The sequence below is a fragment of the Dipodomys ordii genome, unplaced genomic scaffold (genome assembly GCF_000151885.1).
Source record: "Dipodomys ordii isolate 6190 unplaced genomic scaffold, Dord_2.0 Scaffold227, whole genome shotgun sequence".
NCBI lineage: Eukaryota > Metazoa > Chordata > Mammalia > Rodentia > Heteromyidae > Dipodomys > Dipodomys ordii.
Window position 1 is genome coordinate 1,236,516 of NW_012267443.1, and position 26,592 is coordinate 1,263,107.

General features: G+C 38.7%; 1 protein-coding gene across 5 annotated transcripts in view; it reads right to left on the reverse strand.

Moving 5' to 3' along the window:
- Dync1i1 (dynein, cytoplasmic 1, intermediate chain 1) overlaps positions 1-26,592 on the reverse strand; it is a 282,173-nt gene that overhangs the window by 117,503 nt on the left and 138,078 nt on the right. For all 5 annotated transcript variants that reach the window (XM_013035856.1, XM_013035858.1, XM_013035857.1 and 2 more), the window contains one exon: positions 1,422-1,511. In XM_013035856.1, coding sequence (XP_012891310.1) covers positions 1,422-1,511 — 90 coding nt within the window. The remainder of the gene's footprint in view (positions 1-1,421; positions 1,512-26,592) is intronic.

The following is a 26,592-nucleotide window of genomic DNA, read 5'->3' on the forward strand; positions in this document are numbered from 1 at the left end:
AACTCAGTTGGAAATATGGATGAACATTTTAATCTACTCTCACTTCTCAGGTATCCCTCTCCAAGTTGTTCATAACAATGATATTCAAAATCTCCTAATTGAACAGGTTGAGAATCTCACTGTAGTAAAAAAAAATAATAGATTTGTGAGGAAATGTCATAGAGATGGCCTTAGGCTTTGCATTCAACCATAAATGTTGATTCATCACTTTATTATGTATTCTTGGGTACATTTTCAAACCCTCTCTTCCATTTTTTAAAAATGATTTTCTTGTAAAGATGCTGTAGAGAGAGGTTACAGTTACATCAGGAAGGTAATGAGTACATTTCTTGTTGGGCATTGTTACCCCCTCTTTTGTTTTTCTTGCACTATCCTTTCTCTCTCCTAATCCACCCCATATATGGACACAAGAGCTTTTCTTTTTTCTGTTATTTTTAATGTTTTATTGTATGTAATTTTTCCCCCTATGGTATATCCCTGTTGTCACTGTATTTGATTTTGGTACCTTGCATCTTGTATATACATTTATCTAATTTTGGGGAGGGGAAAGGAATAGAAATGAATCTTCCAAATTTTTTTACCTATGGAATAGTAAAAATAATGGTATATGTTTCAAAAGAATGAATAGTAGACTTCTTGGGGGAGAGCCAATATATTGTAAACACTTAACATTAGTTACAGTTATCTCTGGACTATGAAAGAGGTTGTTTCTCCTCAGGAGCAGAGTGGAGGGAAACCTTCAACAGCACAATTAGTACTAATGATTATTGTTGATGCTTACATGTAGAACATATGGAAAAATTAGAATTTACCATTAAAGTAATTATTAATTTTTTTCTTTATATGATCATTGATCATTGGGAATATGTAGTGAAGTGAATGATACAATGATATAACTGATTTTATCTTTTCTTTTTCTTTTTTGCCAGTTCTGGGGCTTGAACTCAGCAACTGAGCACTGTCCCTGAGCCTCTTTGTGCTCAAGGCTAGCACTCTTCCGCTTAAGCCACATTGCTAGCTCTCAGATTTTTCTGTATAGTTTATTGGAGGCAAGAGTCTCACAGGCTTGTCTGCCTGGGCTGGCTTTGAACTGTGATCCTCAGATCTCAGCCTCTTGAGTAGCTAGGATTACAAGTGTGATCCACCAGTACCCAGCTGAAATTACCTTTGTTTATCACTAGTAATACTTTTACTTATAACTGCATGCATTTTCATTCTATTTGCTTCTGTCAGGCAAGAAATAAATGACTCTTGCTTTGGAGATAGTAGTTTAGATTGTTAACTGTAATACATTGAATAATCATAGAAAACCTTACATATGGGGATAAAAATTTAATTTTTATTGACCTCTAGCATTCCTTATGTTGGTAAAAGAAAACCAAACATCAATATAGTTATTCCATACATCTCCCACATCATACCTTCCTTCACCTCCTGCTTTTTGTCTTGATTTTCTGGTTCTGATTCATGGCCAACTTTGGATTCCACCATTTCCTCATCTTCCTCATCCTCTAGAAAAAAGAAAAAGAAAACTTCAGTATTTTCTTTCTTCAAAGTCTTCAGTTGCTGGTGGTAGGGAGGGGTAAAGGGTAAAGATCCAATCATTTAGGGTAAGTCAATCAGTCCACAAAGAATGCCCAAGACAAATGTTCATGAATATATGAATAAATCATCTCCAAAATGAACTTCTTTGAAAGTCTCCCCAGGCTGGTGAGGAAACCACCCAGAGTGTGCACCTGCTACGTTCCTTTCCAGATCCCCATCACATGGGACATGTTGGAACTGCCTCCCTGACCTCTGAAGCGTCTTCAGAGATGGGACAGCAATAGATCTTAAAATGTTTCCACCTGGGAAACTTTCTCCGTAGGGGACACCTGCTGTGCAGATGATTCATTTCCAATTTACTTCTCACCAAATTAGTCTGGTTTTGACCTACAGGAAAGGGTTAACTATAGGTGTGACCCCAGGTCAAATGCCATTGGCAATAAGCAACCAGGGAGAGACCCCCAAAATTAATGCTATTGGTCTGAGCAAAAGCAAGCAGCCCACCCCAAATGGTATTTACACATCCAGAATAGTTCATGCATTAATGTGAATTTAATGAGCACTAACAAAAATGAGTCCAGTCAACCAGGGCCAGATGTTATAGTGACCTTCCTGCCCTCTGTATGTGTGCTCATTCTGTCTTTTCCCTTCACCTGCCCTTCTCTCATTACAGAAGGCTTGAAATCATTGGACACAATGTAGGACATTTAGCAGACACTCAAGGTGTCATAAAAATCTAACTCATAGGAAATAAAACTTGTTTTACTTCTGAATATAACATTACAATTACAGTAGGCAATTCTTCTAAACAGAAGAAATGACTTCACATCCTCCCCGCTCCCTCTCTCCCACCTCATACACACTGTCATTTCTTCAATAGATATTCACAGACTTGTATTATAAGATCTTAGCCTCCATGAACAACTCCATTCCCAACAAATGCTAACATGGATTTGTTCAAGAGGTCAGTACTAACCTCTTAAAGCATACACTATGAATATATCCTTAAATAGCCAAGTAAATATGTACAGTATGAAAAGCAACCTCAAACATTCTGATAATATTAAGAATTGTAGAATAAACACCAATTTTATATATGAATATATAAGTCAGAACATTGCCATTCAGCTACTAAAAATTCAACATAAATTTTCATTGAAAGAGTTCTCTTTTTATATATGTATATAGATTGTGGAGTCCACTTCATTACTTTATAAACATACTACAAATGTCGGAAATTTTGAAACCCTTTTAAGAATATATATTATTATTATTAACATACCTGTGAGGACACATTTATCATATTAAAAGTCATAGTAAAAATTTCAAAGGAACACTTCGTTATTCAGAGTTTTAGACAAACTTTTAAATCACCATTATAAATGTCACATCTAAGTCTATACCCTTATGTTAAGGTATTACTAATATCTATTCACAAAAGCCCCACTGGGAAAGTCTTAAATAAAGTAATTTCCCATTTATTGATGTGTTGTCCAGCTCCAAGGACCTATGACAAAGGGCAGTAAAGGACTAGCCAGAAGGGAGTTTCCTCTTTTGGTGAATCTTGGATGGAAAAGCAGTTTTCATAAGGTCCCTTATCTGCTAGTTCATCTTCTGCTAAACCTTCTAGAGACATTCCTTCAAATCTGTTGAATTTGACAACTATTTTCTGACATTAAGTTCAGGGTAAATGCCACAAATACAAAAATGGTAAAACCAGTGTTATGGATTGAATTGTGCCTCCCCAAATTCATATGTAAAGCCCTAAACTTCAACAGCTTAGAAAAAACAGGGTCATTGCAGATGTATAGGGTGGGTGCCTACTCTAATAGGACTGGTATCTTTTTACTATGAACAGGGAACACCGTGTGAAGATGGAAGCCAAGATGTGGGAAGTAGTGGGAGAGTGGAGTAGGATAGATACTTCTACAAGCCAACAGTAGCAAAGAAGCTAGGGGACAGCAAAGAACAGATTCTTCCTTGCAGCTTTCACAAGCAACTAAGGCCTGTGCCCATCTTGGTCTCAGACATTCAGACTCCAGCACTGTGAGGCATTAGATTTCTGTTTAAACCACCAGTCTGTGGTTCATGATTGTAGAAGCTCAAGGAAATTATTAAAGCCAGTCACATGCCTTACCTTGAGTGTTTTATTTGTATAATCAAATTTATTTATCAGAATTTACTAATAGCCCCATTTTATAGATAAAGAGAAAAGGCAATTTGTGTTGAAATTTTCAACTGTATAACCTTTGAAGTTCTGTCTGCTTTAAGGGTTGTTTTGAACAGTACTTGAGTTTGACTCAGGTGAGCACTCTATCACTGCAGCCACATCCCGCCACTCCTTTTTCCTTTAGTGTTCAGAGAGGGACTTACACTTTTCCCCAGAACCCCCTCAGACAATGATCCTCTTACCTTTGCCTGCCCTGTAGCTGGTTTTGTTATGTGAGGTAGCTTTTACTATGTGACTCTGGTTTTGTAATTTTTAACTACTATGTGAAGTGTTTCCCTGAGCACAGCATGACATGAATCAGAAAGGCTTTAGAGAAAAGGAGTATCAGACTCTTTGAGATGGATATCCCATGGCCTGTACAAGAATCATCTGTTTTCATGAAGGAAGCAAATAGAAGTTTCAATTGAGACGTTAGGTTGAAAATACTTGAGGGTTCTCCACAGTAGAACAATGTATTTGCCACAATATATATGTATATATGTATATATATATATATATATAGCATATTTATGTAGTCTTAAGGAAAGAGACACATATATGAATAGATGACATCAAAATTCTGTAATCATTTTCATTCTAAGCTCCACTTGATCTGAAGTTTGACTAATAATGCTTACTATGAGGCATTGATTTCTCTGGCCAGAAGGATTTGAAACTGGTGTGGAAGCAACGATTCAAGGGAAGTAACTGAGCACCCTGCTGGCTTCTACTTTCTAGAAAGAAACTTTCTGAGCCCCTATGTCCCTACATGGTAAACTGGGATAAAAAAAATCCTTCCTCAAAAATGCAATGCAGATATTAAAACAACCAAATAAAATAATTGGTGTAAAATTGATTTTTAAACCACAAAGTTATTTGGATGTATTTATATAGAAATCATTAGCCAAAATGTTGTCTTAGTTTGTTAGCACATAATGGCTGAGCACTTGCCATGTGCCAGGGGCTGAACAGGTGAAAAGGGACAGACAGATAAAAAATTCTTTGTGTTCACTGAGATTCCAACCAAATAGGGGAGAAACACCCCCCCACACACACACACGCAAAAATGTATACAGTGTCAGATGAGTTCTATGAGGGAAATGTAAAGCAGGAAAATGGGTGGGGGCACTCTGGTCAAAAGAAGGAAAACCTTAATTAAAAACAGCAGGAAAGGCCACGCTGAGGTGACATTTAAGCAAAAACTAGAAATCCAGGGTACGAGTTATGTGAAGATTTGGGGTAAGTAAGACCAATAATAATCAGATCTTTCTTCTGAGTGTGGGCCCAAGGAATTGGAGTCTAAATTCATTTCTTACCAGTTCTGTTGACCATGGAGAGCTATAATGCTCTCTGTAGTGCCATCTAGTTTGTACATTTGCTGCTTCTAGTTCTCAAAACTAGAGCTGACTTTACTAAATGACTTTTTAGTCATCTTTATATAGCATCAAGGTCTTATCTTCACAGACACAAACATTTTTATTTTAAACATTAATTCTTAGAAGAGTAAAAACGAAAACCCATCATGACAGAATGTCACTAAGAGCTTATTGGAAAAATCTTATTCCATGAAGAGCTTGGCTATAAAAGAGGCTAGGACCCCTCTGTAGAGTGTTTTCACAATAAAATACTTATAAAAAAGGGGCTAGGCTTGTGTGCTAATTTATGCATAGAAGCATACAAGAAAATAAAGTTACATAATATAAAAGGTCTAGGTTTGGATATATTAGTTTATGCATAGAAGTACACAGGAAAATAGAAAATTATTGAATATATTAAATAGAGAAATCCTTCCCCCAGAGATTATGCTTTCACTCTGTTTTTTGTTCTCCAAAGGCACAAAAATAACTATTGTGTTTATCATATGTGAAATGTCCTATAAGTTACTATAAATAACAAAAAATATTTTTAAAAATACCTGCCTTTTTAAAGTGGCTGGAAATCTGTTGTAGGCATTCATTTTTAATGGCCAGAGAATTCTTTATCAGCCCTTTAAAGACATAAAGTATGCATTTTGGTGGATTCGTTAAGGAAATAAAGCACAAGAGACTGGTTTGTTTCTCTGCATACTGATATGTTTGCCTTGCTCAGCAAAGAGAGTATATTTTTCTTTAAGACTCTGGTTTCCTTTCTGGGGCAATTGGAATTACTTCTGTTGAAACCACTTTCAAAACAGTTAAATAACTTTAAAGAAAAGGATTTATGTAGACCCTCTACAGACTACTGATATATGACTTCTGCCACTAGTTCATACCCAGTACATTTCCTCTGTGTTCGGGGAGGAAAACAACTTACCACCCATGTATGGTTTCCTGTAGCGAGATCCACACAAGAAATTAAACCAGTGGCACAAGTTAATTACATGTCAGTCTAAGGAGCTAATTTCAAACAATGGCATCTTTTAGACATTGTTTTATTTAGCTCCCGTGTTCTGCTGACTCCTGTTGCCACATTTATACTCCCTAGTTGGAAAAATCTTTGGTAACCACTGTTCTCCTTTCCTTAAAAATTTCTAAAGCTCCAAATTAAAGAATTGCATATTATGCAGCAATTGTATATAACATCCTTCACCTGAAGACTGCCCCCTCTAGTCTGAGTCCTGCAAATGTTAGTTTCCTTTACTAGTTTGTGATTCAGAAAGAGCTAGTCTGGTCAATTTTAATAATCACAATCATCTTGTTCCCTTGCTATGTGCTTTACAAAAAATCTGATATAGAGGCTGGGAAGGTGGCTCAGAAATCTCTACCTTGCATGCACAAGGCCCTATGTTCGATTCCTCAGCACCACATAAGCAGAAAAGGCTGGAAGTGGTGCTGTGGCTCAAGTGGTAGAGTGTTAGCCTTGAGCTGAAGAGCTAAGGGACAGCGCCCAGGCCCAGAGTTCAGACCTCATGACTGGCAAAAAATAATCTGATATATTTTAAAATGAATGCAGGGAATATGTTATTATTTGTCTATACAATACTAAAATCCCTTACTGTCTGTAGCACAGCTCTCTTTGCAGTAATTCTTTATTGTTGATAATGCCAGATGCTATTTTCCTTCCCAGGAGCCCAAGGGGGAAAGGTTTGCTTGCTATCTGTCTGTCCTGCACAGTAGGATCTGGATGTTCCTAACTCATGCTTTGTCTTTGGGCTCTGGAAGGCTACACAGATTCATCAGGACTACCTGGAGTGGTAGCAGTTATGCCCAACATGCTGGCTATACTTTTTCTGAATCCTTTGTCTAAGCTTTCTTGATGCTTGCCCTCTTTTAAACCTGTTCCTCTGTCTCCTGTTGATTTTGTAAGTACCAGACTTCCTTCCAATAAATTCTACCAGGGGTGGTGTCAGCACCAGATTTCCTTCCAGTCACTCCCACTGGACATGGTGCCTGCTGCTTGCAACTGGAGCCCTCAGCATACAGGGCAGCTCTCTGTGAAGAGAGAGGCTTGTGTTTTATGAGATCACTGGGTTCTTGCTTTGCTCCAACCCTCCTCTGGCCTACAAAGTGTGGATCTAAGAGGGGCTGAGTTGTGGGCCAGAAGTGCTGCTCTGATGCTAGCTTTTCATGAGAGGGCTCCTCCATCTGCATACTTGTAAGTCTGGGTCAGGAGGAAAATAGAGGTAGAGAACACAGAGGGCCATGATACTCCATTATACTGGACTCCCAAGGGCAGCATACTGCCACCAAAAAAGGGGCATAAAGCAATCACCACATGGGTCTGAACTGAACAGGCCAATAAATGAAAGATGCACAAGTACTTTAGCACTACATAACAAAATTGTGTCAAGAGCCAGTGGCTCATGGCTATACTCCTAGCTACTTGGGAAGCTGAAATTGGGAAGATAGTTGGTTCAATGCTAGTCCAGGAAGCAAAGTTCCTAAGATTCCCTTCTCAATAAAGACCTTAGCATTATGATGTGTTTGTTATCCTAACTATATGGGAAGCCTAACATAGGCCAATCACATCCAGAAAGCTAAATTCTATTTGTAAAAATAACTAGCGGTGGGGGGGTGGGAAGAGGGAGAAAAATGAGGGAAAGATAACAAATTACACAAGAAATTTAACCACTACCTTACATATGTAACTGTAACCCCTGTGTACATCATCTTGACAATAAAATTTAAAAAAACTCAAATGAAGTAAAAGAAAATTCATGCATGTTTTCTTCTCCTTACAATTATATTACCATCAACTGTAGCTTTAAGATTGGATGGATTTAAAAAATACTGAGCTATTCAATAAGAAATGCATTCATTGCCTTATGTAACTGTAACCCCTCTGTACATTACCTTTACAATAGCAATAAAAATATAAAAAATAATGAAACAATAATTAGCAAAAATCAGGACTGGAGATATGTCTTGACTGTAAGGGAATCTGCCTAGCACATGCAAGGAACTGAGTTCCTTGCAAGAAAGTTCCAAGTAAGGCCAAAAGAAAAAAGAAAAAAGAAAATTTCTGCAAATTAAATTGTATTACATAATTTATTCTAATGTAAAATATTGTTAAGGTTGAAATTGATTAAAGAATATGTAGCTCATGAATTATAGAAACTAGCTTCTAAGAGGTAAAAAAGATGTGAAGAACACCATAGAAAATTCTAATTAGGCCACTCTAATTATTACTGCACCATCACCAACAAATAGACTTGGGAAATAAAAAGCCATGTTGTTTTGTTTGTCTTTTGTTTAGATGTGTTCTCAACTTCAACGCAAATGCCCAGCCATTTTTGTATGAACATTTCATGTAGTGATTTTTCTTGTATGTTACATTTTTCAGTAGCAAACAAAGACTCAAAGACTCAAATTATTTTCTATTGGAAAAAAATCCACTCAAAGACTCTGTACTTCTGTCTTTGCCCTCCTGTTTTTTGTATGCTCACCCTTAATTAATGTCTTCCACTAATCACAACCTGACATATGATATTGAAATGCTCAAAGCAGATACCAGCTGATTGGACTGAGTTAGTTTTCCATTCACTGATAGTGGGTCACAGCTGGGTACCCAAGAGCCACCTTAATTCTTCTCTTTCCATTATGACCTATAAGAGAGTCTGCAGAGGGCTTGTAAATTTACTTCCAAAATCTGACTTGAGTCTGCTTCTCTGTTCACTGTTCTTCATGATGCAGCTCCAGCAAGGTTAACACCTTCTCAAAAGCACATCTGTTGGTACTTTCTATCATTTTGCCACCTACCTTGTACACATCTGTATGATAATCTCAGACCACTCCAAGTGAGGCTATGCATCCATCTGTACAACTATACGAAGAAGAGTCCCTCAGAGATCTATTCTTGTGAAGGTCAACAATATCATCAAGGTCAACAACAAAATGGTAATTTGTTCTGGAAGTTAGTAATGTTATGACACCATGTAAAACCTTGCATGACAAAACAGGAAATTAGATTTTTTTCTATAGATCAGTATAGTGCCTCATTTTTAATAAAAATGAATCATATATAGTTCATAAATCTTATTTAAAATTCCAAAAGATATCCAAGGCACTGGAAGATAAATATGACTTTGGAACCATACTTATTTCCTTCCCAACCAGCTCTTTTTATAGCTTCTGACATATCCTCCCAGAGAGGCCCAACTCTCCTTGAAACATTTACTTTGATCAACAGTGCAGAACAACTGGAGTTATTATAAAAACACAAGAGCCCGGAGCTGATGTATCACACCTGTAATCCTAGCTGCTCTGGAGGCTGAGATCTGAGGATTCTAGTTCAAAGCCAGGCCAGGCAATTAGGTCCACGAGACTTCTATCTCCAATTAACTAGCAAAAAGCCAGAAGTGGACCTGTGACTCAAGTGGTAGAACTCTAGCTTTGGGTGACATAGAGCTAAGGGATGTCACCCAGGCCCTGAGTTTAAGCCCATGCCAGCCCCCAAAATAAATAAAGTAAAATAAATTACAAAACAACAGAGATGACTTCAGATTTGTTTTAGATTATGGAGAGGAGGGGGCAGGACTGGAGTAACAGGGCATTCAGAACAGAGACTATTGTTACAGGCTAAGCAACCAATGAGGAGGCTCTGACTTTATCTGGTTCAGTGGCCAAATGAACTTAGCCATGTATTTGCACAGCACACAGTGAAAGTTCTTGCACAGAGCTCACTCAAGCCACCCTATCCTTGGACCAACTTTATATACAGCCTGCCAACTTTACCCGGAGTCTGAAGAGAGCCACCCTTCTAATATGTATCACATCAGCCAAAATAAAGTATAACATGCACCACTGAATGCTTATACAAACCAAGGTGAGCGCCTGTGTGCTTTAAAAAATATGCAGGAAAGACATATTTTGTGGGATTTTCAGTAAGCACTTTGTTAAATATACTACACGCTAATATTTTAAAAACCTTTGCTTTCTGGTCTAGAAAAATTTGGCTAGAGGAAAGCAAACATACATTTCTCATGGTACAGAGCGCTCCTGTTAACACTCTCGGCCACATCAGTTCTCTCCGAAGGCTCTAACATGACAGTACTTGGAAAGTTGACTTCCTGATGAAATGTCACCCAAGGCATTGCAAATGGAAGGAAATGAAAGAAAATATTCAAAATGAGAAGGGACACCAGAAAACAGTACTTTCAGCAGATGTTTCTGAATCTTGGAACTGCCCCGGTACAGAATATGTGAGCAATGAACACTTGGTGATGTGAGCTGATGTGGACCAGGTAGCTTGGAAAGATAAAAATGAGGATAGGAACAGTATCTCTTGATTACATCTCGGATGGGAACAAGTATCCCTAATACCTCTTTCTTAGAAATACTCAGCCTGGAGGATAGGAGTAACTTCTCTAAACATATGATGTATAGAGCTAAGATGGCTTCATTGGATTGTGCTTCCATAATTTTTTTTGGGGGGGGTCCAGTCATGGGGCCTGAACTCGGCCTGCGTGCTTTCTCTCAGCTCTTCAGCTCAAGGCTAGTGCTCTACCACTTGAGCTACAGCTCCACTTACAGCTTTTTTCTTTTTGCTTATGTGGTGCTGAGGAATTGCATGCAAGGCAAGCGCTCTACCATTGAGCCACCTTCCCAGCCCATCTGATTCCATAAATTTTATCTTTAAACACATTGTATAAATCTTGATTTCCTATATTAGCTATAGTAATTCTCCAACATTACTCAGCACAAATAATGCATCAATTGCACATGAAATAGGCAAAGTTTGTCATTATCACATCTTTCCTCAAGCCATCTTTCCCATCTTCAGTCTTTCATATGGTGCAGAAGTGTCTCAAGAATTCTCAGAACATCATGATTCTCCAGGTAAAGAAAAGACAATGGCATGGACTATATCACATTACTAGATTAGATAATGGCAATCCAAATAATCTCCAACAGCATCCACCCGACCTGCCCTACAAAGGCAGATTTTTGGATGTAAGTTTTTGAAGCTGCCAATTCTATTCTGGTTCAACTGTGCCATGCTAATGCCACAATGACTGAATTAGGCTATGAGGCCAGGAGGTATCTTAGTGAGTTGGGGTGTGATAATAAGTATGGCCAAGAGAAAGTGAGGTCAAGGAGTAGTTAAGGAAGTTTTGGAATTGAAAACAAGACTGCTCACATATTTCAGTGGATGGGCTCCATCCAACGTGGCTTTCTGCACCCACTCCAGTTTCAGCTGTAAAGTCTACATGGTCTGTGGGAAGCTTCACAATCTGTGTGCATGTGCATAAACATATTCCCACCTACAGGAGAAAGGTCTTTCCTGGGGAGTACACTTGTCTTGTCCAGTATAAGAACACACTCTAAGGATGTCTCCTGCTCCATCTCTTCAAGAACGAGAGACCATTCTCCCCATGACTGACTGTACTTCAATGGAGCAGCTTCTTGAAAACTTCCTGATCTTGCCAAAGAATTTTATCTCAGAGCCTTTGCACTTGCTATTTCCTTTTTTGCAACACACTTTGTCCAAACAATCACATGTTTTTTTTCTTGATGACTTGCATTAGGGTCTCTGTTAAAAGTTATATCATCCTCTCCAGCCTAAATACTATAGCCATGTACCTCATTCTATTTAATCCTGGAATTGGCATGGTTTTTCTCTTCAGCTTGATTTTCTTTAAAATTTCATAGCTTTTATCCTTTATCTGATTTTGTATACTTACCTGTATATGTATTTATTGTCTGCTTCCCTCCAGTGGGGTGGGAATTGCTCAGTAGCAGAGACTGTGTCTTCTTTGCTAGAGAAATCTAGAGAAAAGTATCTAGAGAAAAGGCTCACCATGTAGTAAGCATATGATAGGATAACTGAATGCAAAGAGAATATAAAAGCAGCCTCCAAGGCTTGAAAACACGGCTTCCTCCCCAACCCATCCTGAGGCACAGTTCTGTCAGCCAACAGAGTGATGGCGGCAGCTGCCATCGAACTCACGCCCACTCCCATTAGGGATGCTACAATCCCACAGACTGGGTTTCTGGAAAAGGAAATTGTCTATTTCTTTACCATTCTAATTCTCAGAATATGGAAATTAAATTTCTCAGTGTTTTTTTTCCTTGCTGACTTCCTGTTCAATATTTCCTCATCTTCTGCCCAATCCTCAGACCAGAGAGAACTAATATATTTTCCATCTGAGAATACATCAAAATCCATCATAGTCCAATTCTGTGAAAAGATCATTAGCACATTTGTTTGCTTTTATCCTGGCATTAACAACTCTATTTGGGGCTAAATTATTTCTCCTGGTTTTAACGTCAAGTTTACCCATTGGCTCAAATCTGAACTCCCTTGTCTGTCAATATAATAATTTTCTATTAATTATAAAAGAAGAAAGCTAGTAGTTTGAGAGTCTTAAGGGAAGCATTTGTCTAATCCAAGAAACTGATTTTCCAGTTACTTGGACTAAGCACAACTCTCAGTTGTGGTCAGATTTGCAGATTTCAAAGTGCCCCTTGTTTTTACTTTCTGGTCAGTCTAGACAGACATGGTGCTTTCTTTCATTTTTCAAGTTGTTGAACCACCAGGCTGGTCAAAAAAAACCTAAGTCTCTAAGAATAAACGGAGCAGCACTTCCCTGAAGACTTCACCAACCTTTCTCTGGAATACCTCCCCCAATAGATGAGCAATCCTCAATGGCGCTGAGAGCACTTTCACTTCAAAGGGTCAATGTGAGTGTGAGAATGAAACGGTGTCAAGAATAATGACCATTATTGTCATACTTGGAATGGAAAAATAGCCTAGTGGTAGAGCACACAGTCATGAAAAACTTGCCTGTTCTCAGATATTTTGGTTTCATGCTGGGTGTCCTCAACCAGCCTAAATTCCTCCCCTTTAATGAGAATTCTTCTATGCATTTGAATTGGACACGTGTTCTTGATAACCTGATATATTCAAGGCACAGGCTATGTGGCTATGAATTGAATTGAGAAATGAAATTGAGAAAGAATTGAGAAAGAAACTTGAACTCAAAAGGTCTGACATTTAAGCAGAAATTACTGTTCTGTGCAAATATTTGCATGAGGAGAAAGAATATTTGGAGGTGTGTTACTCAATAGAGGTAGAAAGAGTCTTGAAAGGGACAAAGGAAAACAATGGAATTTTATATAGTTCAATTTGATTTAGATCTTGAGGAATCATCGGCCCAAAACAAGGATGTAGAGATGAAAATGATACGTATCATTCCAGGAATAGAAAAGAGTATGCACAAATTCATAGCAATGGGAAGATGTGAAGAGTTGAAGGCAGGTAGGTCAGCAGAGGAAATAGGTACATCCTTTAATAACACAATAAATGCCGGAATAAGTATGGTTTCACACACTGGCTATTTGATCCTTCCAGCTCTGTTGAGAAGAAGCACTATAAAGTAACATTATAACAAATGCTGTCAAAAGAAGGCATAAGGGATTTCTAAGTAATTAATATTGTCATGATCCAGGAAGATAGTTTTCCTATCAGAAATTCTTTTTTAAAAAGTAAGTTTTTTATTGTGAAAATACTGTACAGAGGGGTTACAGTTACCCGAGCAAGGTAATGAGTACATTTCTTATCAAGCATTGTTGCCTCCTCCTTTGTTTTTTCTCTACCATCCCTTTCCTCCCATCTCCACAACTACAGCCCCATCCCCACCTAAATTGCAAAGTTCGTTTTTTGACCTAGCGTCTTGTACATCTCATTGTTGCAATGGGTCCACCTGTATCCCTATTTAAATAATTTGTTTTTTCCTTTCCACTCCCCAAATTATACCAACATCAAATACTGTGAAAACAGGGGTTATACCATGATGGAGGGACATACAAAGCAACAAAAAAAAATCACATGGTACCTTATAAATACAGTAGAAGCAATAACAAGAAAGAAAAAACTACTTGTGTCCTTATCTTTGGGGTTCATTTCGCTTAACAGTAGTTGTGTCATCTATATATGTCTTCTCTCCTATCCCAGCCCCCAGCATAGGGGAAACAAAGATGTATTCAGTTAGTTTGTGGTAACTTGGGATCCTAATTTCTGTCCTGCTTTACATCACCATAGTGTCCTTGTAAACAATGAGATATTGATTATAGACATCTTTTGTTGGTAAAGGGATACAAGGTGCTAGTTATTAAGCTGAGATGAGTAGAATACTAGTTATAAGGGTTATTTTGTTTGTTTGTTTTTTGTGCCCAATGGCCTACCCAGTCAGAAAAGTGTGCATGGCTAGAAGAGTGTTATGTAAATCGATAAAGAAGAAAGACATTTCATTTGGCAATTCCATAGAAACAAAGGACTGGAAAGATCCTCAGAGTTAGACATGTTTGGGTTTTAGTAATGTATGAGGAAGAAGAATATAAAGCACTGAGAACAGTTTAATGAACCAAATCTGAAATAAAGTTAGACTAAATCCTGCTAAAACTAGAGCCGCATGTCTGCTATAGGTCATTGGGATGGGAATTGAGATAGAGCCAGGGTGTATAGCAAGCATGAGCTGGCTTTAAAGGTCAGCAAAGAGTAAGCTGGTACCAATGCACCCTCCACTTTTCTCTTTAACAGTAGATAAACTGACTGAAGTCTGTTTACAGTAGTTGGACTTGATTTTTCAACTTTCTAATGGTACTGAAAAGCTATATGCAGCTTCCAATCAGGCCTGTGATCAGGAGAACACACACACGATAGTCTATAGTGTTGTGTGCCACTAACCTATGGTGTTGGATACATCAGGCAAATAAAAGGCATTTTCAATTTACAAGATTCTTAATTTATGATATATTCATCGGGATTGATGCCCATTGTATGTCAAGGAGATTTTATACTGATTTTTCTTTGTATCTCCAGATATCAATCCAAAATCTGACCCCCTCAAATGGCCCTTATTTGTTCATCAACCCCATCTGGGTATGTGATAAAGAAAAGTGTGATGTAAGGAGAAAATGAGTACATGTTCAAAGTCAAGGGAAGAAATGTCACCTAAGAAAGGAGAAGGCAGGAATGACGGGAAGGCAGGAAGCTATGTGAGAGTTCACTTAGAAGATAGGCTGGAGATTGGGTTTTGACAGAGTGGAAAGAATGAAGACAGAATTAAATTTAAAATAAATATTATTAGGTAGCCACATACTAAATGTGCTATGCCTTCAGACGTAGTCATGATGCAGCCTTCAGATGAACTATCAAAGACCCCCCCAAATGAAATATATTGTTGTCTGTTAGTGCTCCTATATCCACCCCTACCCTGGAATGGTAGTTTCCAAGTTTTAAAATATTACCTCTTATTATCTTCTAGCATTCCACATTATTCCTAGTGCTTTGACATATACACAGAATCATAGAAACATAAAGCTGAAAAAAAATCCACAGAGACTGCTATGGATAGACTGTGAGATGAATTGTGGTATAAAGATGTAGTGGTATAAACTACTCAGCACAATGCTCAGAAAGTTCTAACCAAAACTAGGGAAGTAGAGATTAGTATTTGCTTCTTATCTCCTTCCTCTTTTCCTCCTTTATTATCTGTGTTAGGCCTTTCACTCTGTGGATGAGTTGATTCCATCCAGTTGAGCTTCCACAGCCAGCTGTGGTTGGATTGAGCTCAGACTTTCTGACCCCTTCCCCCAGTATTGTGATAACAAGACTACCCAAGGTAAAAAAAAAAAAAAAAGCCCCAATTTCAATTAGGTGTGAGCAACAATGCATCCCTGCAGGATCAGTTGACACTTTCATCACCAGTAGAGATTGCTCCTACCTCATTTATTTACTCCCCTCTTCTAATCCTAACTGTTTTGATTGAATGAAATCATTTGATTACACAAAGTTATCAAAGCACCCCTATGGCTTCTGGCCAAGCCGTTGTGGGCCACCAAATCCTCCATTCTAGGGCCCATACTTGGCAGAAAGAAGTTTCCAAGCACAACTTTAAAAAAAATAATTAAAATTCAAAGGTTCTTTTTGGACAGGTTAATTAGACCAAATCATTTAAACAAGTCTAGACAATGCTGAGCAGGGTTGGATTTGGTGTCTGGAGCAGAGCCTAGTGGGCTCACAGGCTTGGCAGTTCATCCTACAAAGGTGCTTCCTTCCTTGCTCTACACAGAATCAACTACTGACCCCCAAAGAAGTAAATCCTTCTGGATCCACCAGACCTAAGTGGTATCAACTGAGCAAGAGGCCCTTCCACTGAAAGCTCTTGAACAGTCAAAGGAAAGAAGAAGCAATAGAATAGGTTTTTTTTCCATTAAGATACAATATATTCTATGCATATGTGAAATACCTGATGAAGCCCTTTGGTACAATTAATATACAGTAAAAAATAATGACAGCAAAACAAAAAGGCTCTGCTAGCAAGTGGATATCAGTGCAGGGAGGAGAGGGTGAATGGAGAGGGTAAGTGTGGATGCCTATTGTCAAAGTACTTTACATACATTTATGAGAATAGAACCATGATACCTGTTGAAATTGTTTTAAGAAGCAAAAGAGCGTGCATTAAGGGAGAACAATCTAGGGGGTGAGATCAGTGCAGTACACTGTATATATCTGGAAATGTCACAATAAAATCCCACTTACCCAACTAAACGTAGGCTAATAAAATATCTTCATATAAAAGAAGATATCCCTTGTTGATGTGCTTGAAGCAACTTCAATTTCTTTCAATATTTTACTTCTTTATGTGGAAGTGGGAAAATTAAGTCAGCGAATTGAGTTTACTACATACGTAAGAGGGAAACAAGGTAAAGGAAGGCTGCAAGCCAGTCTCCTCCCCTTCCCATCCAAGTCATCACTTTCTGTTGAGAGTTTCATTCTAAAATGAAAATTCAGACTTGGCATCTCTCTGTTTATAACCCCAGAATTTCTTCATTCCACACACGGATTTCCCAGTCTGCCATGTAAGATCGTCTGTGATCTAACCATTGCCTGGATTATTATCCTTGCATTGTGTCATACCCCTTAATGCAGGCTATATTTCAACCATTTAATCTGCATGTGGTTGTTCAGGGAGCCATTATATTGTAATACTTAGGAAAACTGGCTCTGAAAGTGGGCATCTGGGCTCAGAGATGCTATCTTGCCATACGCCAGAATGACAATCACCACTCTGTGGCTATGGCTAACATCTATTATGCACTTACCAAGAACTAGGCATTGTGCTTCCCAATGATGATCTAGGGCATCTTACAATAATTGATCAAGAAAGTACTGTTATCACCTTTAGCACGTGAGGCATTAAAGATTTAGAAAAGTTAGGTGAGTCTAAGAAAGTTCATGGACTTGGCAAATAATGGAACTAAGATAGAAATCCAGGTCTAACTTCATCTCAGAATTCCAAGTATCACTTTGTTTCTCACTGTTCTCTTTAAACTGCTCTTCCTGGGTTATTTTACTTTAGGAAATAAATTGAGCTTTTTGTTGTTGGTCAAAGCCCTTCCAGTGCTGCCCCAAAGCCCTGTCTACTTCTTGCGGAATCTCAGCCAGTTGGTTCTGACTCTTACTTCATTTTAAATTTACCCATATGGTCCTTTCCCTCTAATTCAGAGCTCTCCTTGCTGCCCATGCTATGCTTCCTTCATCCCTCTGAGTCTATATACTTTTCTCTACCTACCTGGAGTATTCTTTCTCACTTCTTTATACAGATACATATTTACCCTTCAAAATACAGTTTTCTGGCTTCAATTTCATTTCCCCTGGAGCACTTTCCTTGACACTACAGTTTGATTTCAGCTGTTGCTCCTCTGTGTAGAACAGCACAGCTACTCCTTTGTAACCCATGATTATCTTTTTGGCTCTACTGTGTTCTTCAGGTGGATTTTTTTTCTGGTCATGGGGATTGAACTCTGGGGTTGAGTGCTGACTCTCAGCTCTTCAGCTCAAGAAGAGCACTCTAGCACTTGAGCCACAGTGCCACTTCCTCTACTTTGTTTTTAATGCCGATTGGGCTGTCACCATATTTCATTCCTTTGGCCAATGTTTGATCAAATGTGTGAGACACAGTAGATACTTAGTAATTATTTATTTGCATTGGGTTAACAGTCATGTTGTTTAGGATACATTTTAGGACAGAGTCAATGCCAATTCTTGTTAATGTACTGAAATATCTTTTGTCTTCACATTCTCTATGTGACAAGAATTTTCATTTGACTGGCTTAAAACATATCCAAAGAAAAGTTTCTGATTGTTCTGTTTAAAACAAAAAGCCTTCCAGTCAGGCAAGTGATTATTTAAACTTTTTGGCTATGACATGAAATATACATCCCTTTATCATTTTTCCAGAGACTTCTAGAAGACAGCTAATAGATCTTTCTGTGAAATGATAACACATTTGGATTTCTTTGAGAGTCTCCCTATAGTATTCATCTACACAGAGAGATTTTAGTCATTCAAGTAAATCCCTATATATATATATATATTTTTTTTTTTTTTTGGTCGGTTGTGGGGCTTGAACTCTGGGCCTGGGCGCTGTCCCTCAGCTCTTCAGCTCAAGGCGAGCACTCTACCACTTGAGCTACAGCGCCACTTCCGGTTTTCTGGTGGTTTATTGGAGATAGGAGTCTCACGGTCTTTCCTGCCCAGGCTGGCTTTGAACCGCGATCCTCAGATCTCAGCCTCCTGAGTAGCTAGGATTACAGGCATGAGCCACCAGCGCCTGGCCCCCTAGAGATATTTGACCAAGTCCAGAGATGTTTATGGTTATCACATAGTGGAATTGTAGTGGTGGCACCCACTACTCTGGGTAGAGGCAATCATCCTATAAAGCATAGGACAGCCTTTCCCATTCTGACAACAAAGGCCAGTAAACACGACTCACCCTGGTCTATGCTATGAATGATCACAATTCACTTATTCTCTGAAGATACACTTATGATAAATTGGGTAACAGCTTGGATTTCTTTGTCCTAGTTAAAGTTTCATGAGTGATGGTATTTTCCATGAATGTGAACATGGCCTAAAAACCAAGGCAAGAAGGTTGTACTCTGTAATCATGACCACATAGAACTTAACCACTTTCAAAGTCTGTCTCTACCTGTGCCCTTTCTGATAAATCCCAGGATAAGTAAGATATTTTACTGTTCAGGAGGAACTTTTTGGCTTCTGGCTCCTGCCTCCCAACAAAGGCTTCAGGCTGCAAGACTCAATTTCCCAATCCTGGCACCTCCAGCTCACCAGAGACCATGGGCAGAGAGAATCCCAAATGTCTGTAGGGCCACCGTTTTCTTCTTCTTCATAGGCCTTGTTCACAATCATATCAAAGAACTATAACTTTAAAATTATTTTTACTGAATTCAGCTTCTGATCCATTCACATGGGCTTGTCCTATCTGGATTATTTTTAGAAGCACTGGTTAATGTGTTTTTAGCAGTAAGCCTTTTCTTCTTTGCTTTTTAACTCTCTACAGTAAAGGCAAATTTGTTTCATTTTAATTTCTAATTTGTGACAAACTGATTTTTGAAATTAATTCTTAATTGAAAAAATATCAAATTGAGTATTTGAGATGTACCACATGATGTTTTGACCTATCCTACACAAGGTTTCATGATGAACTCAACCTCATTAACATATTCATTGCTTCAGATGCTAATCACTATCATTACCAAAGCCTGGAAGTCAACACAAGGCTGAATCCTTATAAAATTTGGCAAATACTCATTCTCAGTTTCTTTCTGATGTTTATGTCATTCAAAGACATTTTAAGAAAAAAGGGTAAAGACACAAAAGGAGGAAAAGGGGGAAAGACGACTAATATAAAGTCAGACTATGAAGGATGAGCATATGCTTAAATTTTTAGCATTTAGTTCCCATTGCATATCAGATCACCATGAAAATCTTAAGTGGCTAAAGACCAAGACATATTGTACAAACATTGCCTAACTAAGAGACCTTTCGATAGTGATGGATATGTTCTGTCTGTGTTGCCCAGTGTAGTAGCCCTGAGGAATGTGTAACTCCTGGGCACTTGGAAAAATCCCTACTGCAAACTGAGGAAGGGGGTTTGAAGTTTTACTTGAATTTGATGATTTCAAATCTGTATAGTTTCATGTGGCTGCTGCTTCCCTAAATAGACCACATAGGTCTAGCTAATCATGATAGCAACAGAAAGAGGTTTAAATAACTGGTTCTAAAAAGAGGTGGCATGGACCACATTAAAAAGTAGAACCCACAAGTTCTCTACTCCCTTATCCTTGCCTACAGACCCTCCGGGTCCTGGCCACCTTGGGTTTATGTTTTCTTTCAGCATCCACAGGGCTATTGCCTGCACAGTGAATGAATGATGACGAGAGAGCATGAAACCTTTTTTCTTTCGTAACAGCCCAAGTTAATGAGATCTCTGTTGCTCTCAAGACAGTCAGTCATGGCCGTGTGGCCAAAGTGTTGAACCAAGGTGTTTGTGCCTGCATAGAATTAAGTCACAAGTAAAGCACTTATTTCTGACAGCAGATTTATAATAGGAAAATCACAGCAGGAATGAGGAGTTGGAGACCCCAGCCACAGGCTTTTTGTAAACTTTGCCTTGATTTAGTGACTCAAACAACCAGCAAGAAAGGCAGACTGTGGAGGTAATCCTATCATCTTCTCTCCAACCAGCACTCTTCCAGCTTCTTGGCTTCCTCACGCTGCTAACATGAATTCAAATCATCTGTGTTTAAAGTTAAAGCCAGTGATTGACAGTTCTTTAAAGTCTCAGTCCACAGTGAAGATTATTTTAGATATCTATCAGTTATTACTACAAGCACAGTATGATATTCAATACCTACAGTGAAAATTGTTTTTAACAGTGTAATGTCTGATCTGTTTTGAAAGTGATTTTAAAATAAAGAACTAACCATAACCAGGTGGTGAAAATCCAAACCTCCTGGTCCCTCCCTCCCGTATCTCATTTTTCTTTTTTGGTAGGTAAAAGGGAACTGGATAAGAGAAAGTAAATTCCTTGCAGAAGGTTCGTCCATGTCTCTAAAAGAGACAACATTTTTTTTGTGGCAGCTGTTTCTTTAAAATGCTTAAAATCATTACTATTGGTGTTTTATTTCCTAAAGATTCTAGAGTCACTTGCAAAGACTGCTACTACCTATGGGATTATGAAAACTTCTTTTTATGTTCTTAGTATATATTTTTTATTGTAAAGATACTGTACAGAGGGGTTACAGTTACATGAAAAGGTAATGAGTCCATTTCCTATCCAGCATTGTTACACACTTTATTTTTTCCCCTCCCTCCCCACTAAGTTGTAAAGTTCATTTTCAACATACTGTCTTGTATGCGATGTATTTGTACAGTTATGTGCCTGTTCTGTTTTCTTTGGGAGCCTTGGAGTTGGAACATCCAAGCACATAGGAGTTGCAGAATGAATATCTGCTGAATGTATACATGAGCTTGTTAGTGGAGCCACTGCTAAGTAGTCACCAAATGCCACTAAGGTTGTTGGAGGCGTTGAGCAGAAGAACCTTGTAGTCTATTGGGATCTGGCTGAAGCCGAGCTTGGCTGGTAAATGGACCCTGAAGGACTGACAAAGCAGATCATTTCATTCCCAAACTCAGGTTTACTTGGTAAGAAGAAAGGAGGGAGAGGAAGGAAGGTAGGAAGGAAAGAGGGAAGGAAGGAAGGAAGGAAGGAAGGAAGGAAGGAAGGAAGGAAGGAAGGAAGGAAGGAAGGAAAAACTGACAGACAGGGAACAGGGGAAGCACACTTGTTTTTACCTTTTGTATATTATGTAGTGCCTACAAATTTTATGTCTCCATTTACACAAAAATCATTGATGGTGTTTTTTTTCTCCTGGTACCAAAAATAACATAGCACTCACTTCAAAATAGACTGCGTGTGTGGGAGCGTAGTGTGAACGCAGAGCAGGGCCATGTGTCCCCTTGTGGCAGACCTGCCAGGTCAGGAAGCAAAGCAGGTGACTGTTTTTGCCAATAAAGCAGGGATAAAAGAAATGTGAGGGAGCCTCTGGGGATCCCACTTGACATCTTGCTGAGGCTACTCTTGTAACTGAGTTTCCAGTGGCATTTTCAAGATTTCTGTAATCACCAGTTGTCACTCTCCACCATTTATGAAAAGGATGACAAAGGGAAGGGAAAAAGAAACTTAAAAAAATCTACCACCAATGTCAGAAGTGATAAATGCATTAACAGTGACTTGGAGCAAACCAGAGAGTCAGGATAACACTGCCGTGGGCAAGTGGGTGATCTGGGGGCAAATCACAGGAAGATAGAGTCTGGCTGCTGTTGTCAGACTCATTTCATAGAGATAGAATATACCTTTAAGAATCCAGAAGGCAACCAAAGCCCATTAAATAAAAAGATCCACCCTTGTTTTTCAACTCTCAATGATACAAAGGGAAATGGAAAGGCATAGGTGGAGAATCATAGAGAAACATTCACAAGAAGTGTCCACCTCTGAAGTGTCAAGGCTGTTCTTCCAGAATTCTTGGCCAAGAACAGGCATCAAGTTTCCACCAGAAGAAGAAAGAAGGCACCAGCTCAGGGCAACCTCCCGCAAAGCAGCTCCTTTGGAATAACTGCTTAGAGCAAAGAAAGTCTGCAGTGCAGGTGCATAGCCCTCTCACTTGAGAGAGAAGGTGATACCATGGGTTTATGCAAAAATTGCCCTCTCTCCTTTTGTGAGCTGGAAACATTTGAAATACAAGTAAAACATGATCCTAGAATTGTGTTATAGGAAAGATGCTCACATTTTGATCTCTACAATAAAAATGTTGCATTGGATGTGTTGTTTAAAGTTGAACCTAAAACCCTTGAGCAATGAAGAACATGAGGGAATATGTAAAGGGTTTCTTAGATCCCAAGCAAACTTTACAAGTCCAAAGCTGGAGAGGGACCACCCATGTTTTATCCTAACTTTGGAAACTTAAGCACCATGTTGTTTTTTTTTAAGTAGTACAATCTAGCCTTCATAAATCTAGCCCTTGACATCCTGAAGGGTTTTGTGAAGAATAAGGCCCTGTGTATGCTAAAGATGACAGGGGATGGAAAGTTTTCCTTACTATATATCTGGGGATAGGCCAGGGAGGTACATAGCAGCCTCACTGAAGAAATGTCAAACATGTTGTTTAGGAAAAAAATCAATTTCAATTATATCTCTAGACTTCTAGAACTAGGACCATTTATTGAACAGAAAATAATGATAATAATAAAGAGGTATTTATTAAAACTTCTAAAAGATCTGATCGTTGTCACCAAAATACACCTATGTTATTCAACTTTGTTCCATCTTGACTTAGCAGACCACTTTACTTTTACAAGTTTTGAGACTTTGTCTCTAGGGAAGACACACAAAGCTGCTTCATAAAAAAAAGTAGTGATTTTTTTTTAACATACCTCAAAGTACATGTGAATCAAAAGCTATGTTCTGGCTTTAGTTTTCTACAAGTGATTAACCCATTTTGCCAGCACCATTTACTGAAGAGGCTGTCTTTCTTCCATTCTATTTTTTTTAGCTCCCCTATCGAAGATTAGATGGCTATAGGTCTGTGGGTTCATTTCTGGGTTTTCAATTCTATTTCATTGGTCCTGAGGTCTTACCCTGCACCAGAATCAACTCCAAATGGATCAAAGACCTCGGAGTCAAAGCAGACACCCTGAAAACATTACAGGATGGAACAGGAGAAACCCTAAGTCTCCTTGGCACAGGCTGAATAGAGACCCAGAAACATCATAAATCAAAGAAAGGTTGGACAAATGGGATTATATGAAGTTGCAAAGATTTTACATGGCAAAGGACATAGCAAGCAAGATTAATAAAAAGCCCACAGATTGGGAGAAGATCTTCACTAGCCATACAATGGACAAGTGTCTCATATCTAAAATATACCTGGAACTCAAAAAATTAAATCCTCCAACAACAAATCCTCAAAGAAACAACTGCACAATAAATAAGTGGACTAAAGTCTTAAAGAGAAACTTCTCTGAAGAGGAAAGAAGAAATGCTCAACCTCTAGCCAGGCATGCCTATGGTTCATGCCTATAATCCTAGCTACTCAGGAGGCTGAGATCTGAGGATCGCCATTCAAAGCCAGCCCGGGCAGGAAAGTCCATGAGACTCTTATCTCCAATAAACTACTAGAAAACCAGAAGTAGCACTGTGGCTCAAGCCGTAGAGCACTTGCCTTGAGCTGAAGAGCACAAGGACAGCGCCCAAGCCCAGAGTTCAAGCCCCACGACCAGGAAAAAAAACAACAAAGAAATGCTCAACCTCTCTAGCCATAAAAGAAATGCAAATCAAAACAACATTGAGATACCACCTCACCCCAGTTAAAATGGCTCTAATCAAGAACTTTAATAACAACAGATGCTGGAGGGTATGTGGACAGAAAGTAACCCTAGTGCATTGTTGGTGGGAGTGTAAACTTGTTCAACCACTTTGGAAAGTAGTATGGAGGTTCCTCAAAAGACTCCACATAGAGCTCCCCTATGACCCAGCAATCCCACTTTTGGGCATTTACCCAAATGATCACAAATAACATCATACTAAAGCTACCAGCACAACTGTGTTTATTGCAGCATTATTTACCATAGCTAAGATATGGAACCAACCCAGATGTCCCTCAGTAGATGAATGGATCAAGAAAATGTGGTATATATACACAATGGAATTCTATGCCTCCATCAGAAAGAATGACATTGCCTCATTTGTTAGGAAATGGAAAGACTTGGAAAAAATTATATTAAGTGAAGTAAGCCAGGCCCAAAGAAACATAGGTCCCATGGTTTCCCTTATTTGCAATAACTAGTATATATCTGAGACAAGTAGAAAAGGTCAGATAAGATTATGTTAAGTGAAATGAACCCCAAGATAAGGACACAAGTGATTTTTTTCTTTCTTGCTATTGTTTCTAACATATTTATAAGGTACCATGTGATTTTTTTCATTGTTTTGTATGTCCCTCCCCCATAGTATAATCCCTGTTTTTACTGTATTTGATGTTGGTATAAAATGGGGAGCGAAAGGGAAAAAACAAACTGTTTAACTAAGGATACAGGTTGATCCATTGTAAAAATGAGATGTATAAGATGCTATGCCGATAGACGAAATTTACAATTTAGGTGTGGGGGGGGAGTGAGGGGGTAGGAGGGGGGCGTAGTTGTGGAGATGGGAGGGAAGGGATGGGAGCGGAAAAACAAAGGAGGAGACAACAATGCTGGTTAAGAAATGTGCTCATTATCTTGCTCATGTGATTGTAACCCCTCTGTATGGTATTTTCACAATAAAAAACTTATTTTTTTAAAAAAGAAAGCTATGTTCTGATTATTTTTATATACTTTTTTTTTCAGTTATGGGGCTTGAACTCTGGGCCTAGTCATTGTCCCTCAGCTCTTCAGCTCAAGGCTAGCACTCTACCACTTGAGCCATAGTGCCAGTTCCGGCTTTTGAGTGGTTAATTGGAGATAAGAGTCTCATAGGGGCTTTCCTGCCAGGTTGCCTAAGAGGAGGATGAACAACAAAGGATGCAAAGTGAATAAATCCAAAAATGAAATATTTCTAAAAGCATCGAAAACATTTTGTAGATAAGATTATTGAAAGAAAATAGACAGAAGATGAGAGACTAAGGGAGAACTAGTTTAAGGACTTTTATTAATGCTGAAGTCAAAGGAAAATAACAGGTACACCATGTTGGTGGATTTACTGAAGATCTCTGTCCTTCTGGGCTTTACCAGTCAAGTCTACTTTAGTTATGATAGATAATAGTTTGTAGAGAAGTATTTGAATCAGTTGAAAAAAAATCCATCTATCTCTTAGACTTACTTGTTGATTATAGTTCCTGACAGTAGTGTATATAGAACAAGAACTCAAAGCTCTTAAATCTTCACTGGTAGGAGCCCTCGCTGAATGGCTTTCATCTGAGCACTGAAAGGAAATGTAGCCAGCCTGGAGAACAGGCCTCAGCTCCCAGTTGTAATAATCCTCTAGGATTTACTTTTTCCTTGATCATCTACAATTTCTAGCATTTTCCTTGCATAAGAGTAATTCCTCACAAAAAAACCAAACACCCTGATAAGTTAGGCTTAGTTAATTGCCACAGAGAAGCAAATATTCAAATATGCAGCAAAAGAACTTTTCCCAAAGATGGAGTTTCCAGAAGGTGAGCTGTACACCTCTTCCTCCCACCTCTGACTGGCTCTGCCCAGGGCAATAACAGTAGCTTGCTGCTCTGAGGACTCACCACCTGCCTGCTGAGGTAAATGTACAAATTCCAAGGCGGATTTATATGCCCAAGACCAGACCCTGACAGAGCTCCCAGAGCTCAAGTTTCTGCCTAAGCACACACACAGCCCTTGCAGGAGCCTTGCCTCAGCTTTTCTTGCTACTTATGCAAATATGATCTGGGACTTTGCCCCACAAAGCCTAAACGTTTCCAAACTTTGTCATCATTGTCATCTATGGCCTTCCCTAGGCAGAAGACCTAGGGTCAGGAAAAAAATTGTCTAACCTAGGA